The 3,120-nt window shown below is 45.1% G+C and overlaps 1 protein-coding gene across 2 annotated transcripts in view; it reads left to right on the top strand.

The window, feature by feature from the left end:
• Positions 1 to 2,361, top strand: part of larp4aa (La ribonucleoprotein 4Aa) — a 34,057-nt gene extending 31,696 nt beyond the window's left edge. For both annotated transcript variants that reach the window (XM_019881541.1, XM_019881540.1), the window contains one exon: positions 388 to 2,361. In XM_019881541.1, the coding sequence (XP_019737100.1) occupies positions 388 to 771 (384 nt within the window). In that variant the 3' untranslated portion in view covers positions 772 to 2,361. The remainder of the gene's footprint in view (positions 1 to 387) is intronic.
• The last annotated feature ends 759 nt before the right edge of the window (positions 2,362 to 3,120 follow it).

The following is a 3,120-nucleotide window of genomic DNA, read 5'->3' as shown; positions in this document are numbered from 1 at the left end:
TGTGTGTGTGTGTGTGTGTGTGTGTGTGTGCGTGCGTGCGTGTGTGTGCGTGTGTGTGCGCACAGTCACACACACACACACACACACACACACACACACACACACACATTTATTTATTTATTTTGTCTGGAATTTTCAGAAAAGTCCACTTTCATCTCTGGTTCATAAACAGGTGGAATTTTTTTCCCCCAGAAATTACATCATGTTGTGAAAGCTTTTATGCGTCAAACCTGAAAATCTCAAAACCCTGATGTGCGAGAAAAAAAAAAAGAAAGGCATTTTTAAAGCAGCACCAAATATAGCTTTAGGGGCACAGAGAGCCATCTCTGATTAAAATTTTCTGCTGCCCAGTGTAATGATTGGTCATGTTGTCGCCCCCTTGTTTAGGAGCCCCGTAAACTCAGCTATGCTGAGGTGTGCCAACGGCCTCCCAAGGACCCCCCGCCCCCCAGCCCCTGCAGCGCAATGGCGGGCCAGCCTTTGCGCGAGTTGCGCGTGAACAAGTCTGAGGAGCCTGGCCCCAGCGGCGTCCCCGGAGACAAGCCGGAGCGAAGCCACGACAGAGAGGCCGGGCGAGAGTGCAAAGACGGACGGCCCGCACGCGAGCGGGACCCCAAGGGCCACTACCGCTGCAACGGGCCCCGGGGTGCGGGCCCCGGCCTGAAGTTCCGAGAGCAGCGGAGACCACCTCTCACCCGACGCCACTCTCCCCAGGGAGCTTACAGGCACACTGGCAAAGAGCAGAATATCCCACCGGTATCGCCAAAGTAAAGGAAAGCAAAACTCTGAATAGAACAAAAAGTGTATGAAAATCTACATGGATATATGTCTAATTATATAAAAATGATACACACAAAAGCGACATTATGGTAGCTACCTTTCCCTGGAAGTTTTCCCACATGGCAGCACATCTGAGACTTGTGGGCGAAAGGACAGCTGGCGACCTGAAACGAGTGATTTGCAAAGGCTTTTTTTGGCGCTGTGCTCAAAATTAATTGACTTTCCATGGAGGTGCTCTGATTTGTGCAGGTCTTGGGTGAGGTAGGATGCTGGCGCCCCGTACGTGGCCCTCTACCACCTTATGATTTCAAGAACAATATGCACTAAGGAGGAGAACATGCGTATGACATGTACAGAAACAAAGATATCACGAACACAAAATGAGCTGTGCTTTGGTTTGCAAGTATGACTGAAGGGGTTGACTGTTTCTGTATTGATTGTTCAAACAAAATGATTGACGCGGCGGTTTCATGAGACACGGTGTCCAACTGGAAGCTCGTCTGATCCCAAGTCGCTTTTGGCTTAAAAGGTGCGGTGGGCAAATCTCAGAAGGTAGTGATTCCAAGCTTTTGTGAGACCTGCTGAACTGTTTCCCTCTTGCTTTCTATTTCACACTCTTCAACGTTTTGGATGCAGAATACTGATCATCAGTCAGAATCTCTGTTTAAATATTTGTTTAATGAGCAGGGACGATTCGAGACTGTTGGCGGTAATGGGATGGGTGGCGTCGGAGTCAACGGCGTTCCGTCAGCTGAGGGCTCAGCTTTGGATGTAAAGTAATTGTCATTGTCAAGTTGCCTGAGACTGCGGCCCGCTAGCATTAAGTCCGCCGAATGTCATCGTCTGATTCTGGCCAGCAAAAGTTGATTTTTTTTTTTTTTTTTTTTTTTTTTTAAAGAGACCATAGCGGAATAGTTGGCTGCACTGTTTGCTCGTACAACCCTTCACTAGATGTGTGGGAGATTTCAATAGCTGATACGGCGGTTTCTGACAGCAGGGATCCACCTGATTGTGCTTTTTAGTGGGAATAACTTTTTTTTTTGGGGGGGGGGTTTAACTATAGAATGTTGAGGTTCGAGCTCACTGTATGTATTGCTTTTTAAATATTTATTATAATTTGTCGCGCAAGGCTTTTCTCCCAATCTTGGTAGGCTGGCATCCCCAAAGTTGTGTGAAATCGCATTGACAAAACCAAATGGAGTCATGCTACGTGACGATGAATCGTTCAACATGCCAGCAGAGAGAGATGATATTTGACGCTTGGGTGTGGAGGTGCAGTAAATGAATAATCACTGGAGCTGCCGTTTGGTTTTAACCAATGAGTTCAATTAACAAGAAATGCACTAATGTCCGAGTACAATTGCTTGCGGGAAATGTGAAATGATTTTTGCAAGCGTTTGCTTGACAGGCAGAAATGACCACCCACACCCCGTCCTTTTTATGTTTCGCTAATTTTGTTGGTTGAGTTTTTTTGGGTTAGGATTGAAAATGGAAATATAGATAATTGATCAAACACGTGTTTGAGACACAATCCTAGAAATGTAAGAATTGTCACCAAAAAATAAATTATTTTGATTTGGCTTTCTTGTGTACCAATTTTTCCTCTCCTCTTCTACGACTGTGTGCAATTAAATTTGACTTGTTTGGTTTTTGTTGTTTTTGTGCGAGAAATTGAGGTTCTCTAAGCAAGTGTTATACATTTGAGGGGTAGGAAAATAGGCAATCTCTGATATTCTCGTGTCGGTGCTTGAGTAAAATCATGGCCTTATGCGCTTTCTGTTGCTAGTTTAAAGCATAGAGTTGAAAGTCCTCCGGATTTTCATGAAATTTCCTCTGGAAAATTGAGGAAAAATTGCCAAAAAATAATCCGGATATTAGTTAACAGCATTGAACGAACACGCGTTTGAGTTCGTTGTTTTGCTTTAACGAGCATAGCCATGTTGAGGCACGAACACTAGTAACAGTAACACCCCTCCCCTCGCATTCTCATGGCCTCGCCATATCTCGGAGATTTCGACATTTCGGCGAGAACGGAAGCCACAAAGGGTGCACGTGTGCACACAAAAGGCAGATTAATCATTGAATGTCGAGTATTTGAATGGCGTTTTGTGTCAACTAATTCATTCGTACGGCCCCAGCGCAATGTTCAAACAGGTAGACAGGCAAGCTGACATACGTGCAATAGACGCGAGTGTTAGGAACACGTTCAAGTGGTCATGGCTTGAGGAAAAGGACTTGGACGGAGATTTTTTGTCCCGACTACATTAGAAAGGTCAACAAACCTGGTAAGTCAGACAAAATTATGTGTGTGTGTGTGTGTGTGTGTGTGTGTGTATATAT

Source organism: Hippocampus comes, unplaced genomic scaffold (genome assembly GCF_001891065.2).
Source record: "Hippocampus comes isolate QL1 unplaced genomic scaffold, H_comes_QL1_v1.1 scaffold290, whole genome shotgun sequence".
NCBI classification, from domain to species: domain Eukaryota; kingdom Metazoa; phylum Chordata; class Actinopteri; order Syngnathiformes; family Syngnathidae; genus Hippocampus; species Hippocampus comes.
This window is presented reverse-complemented; position numbering and strand designations above follow the sequence as displayed.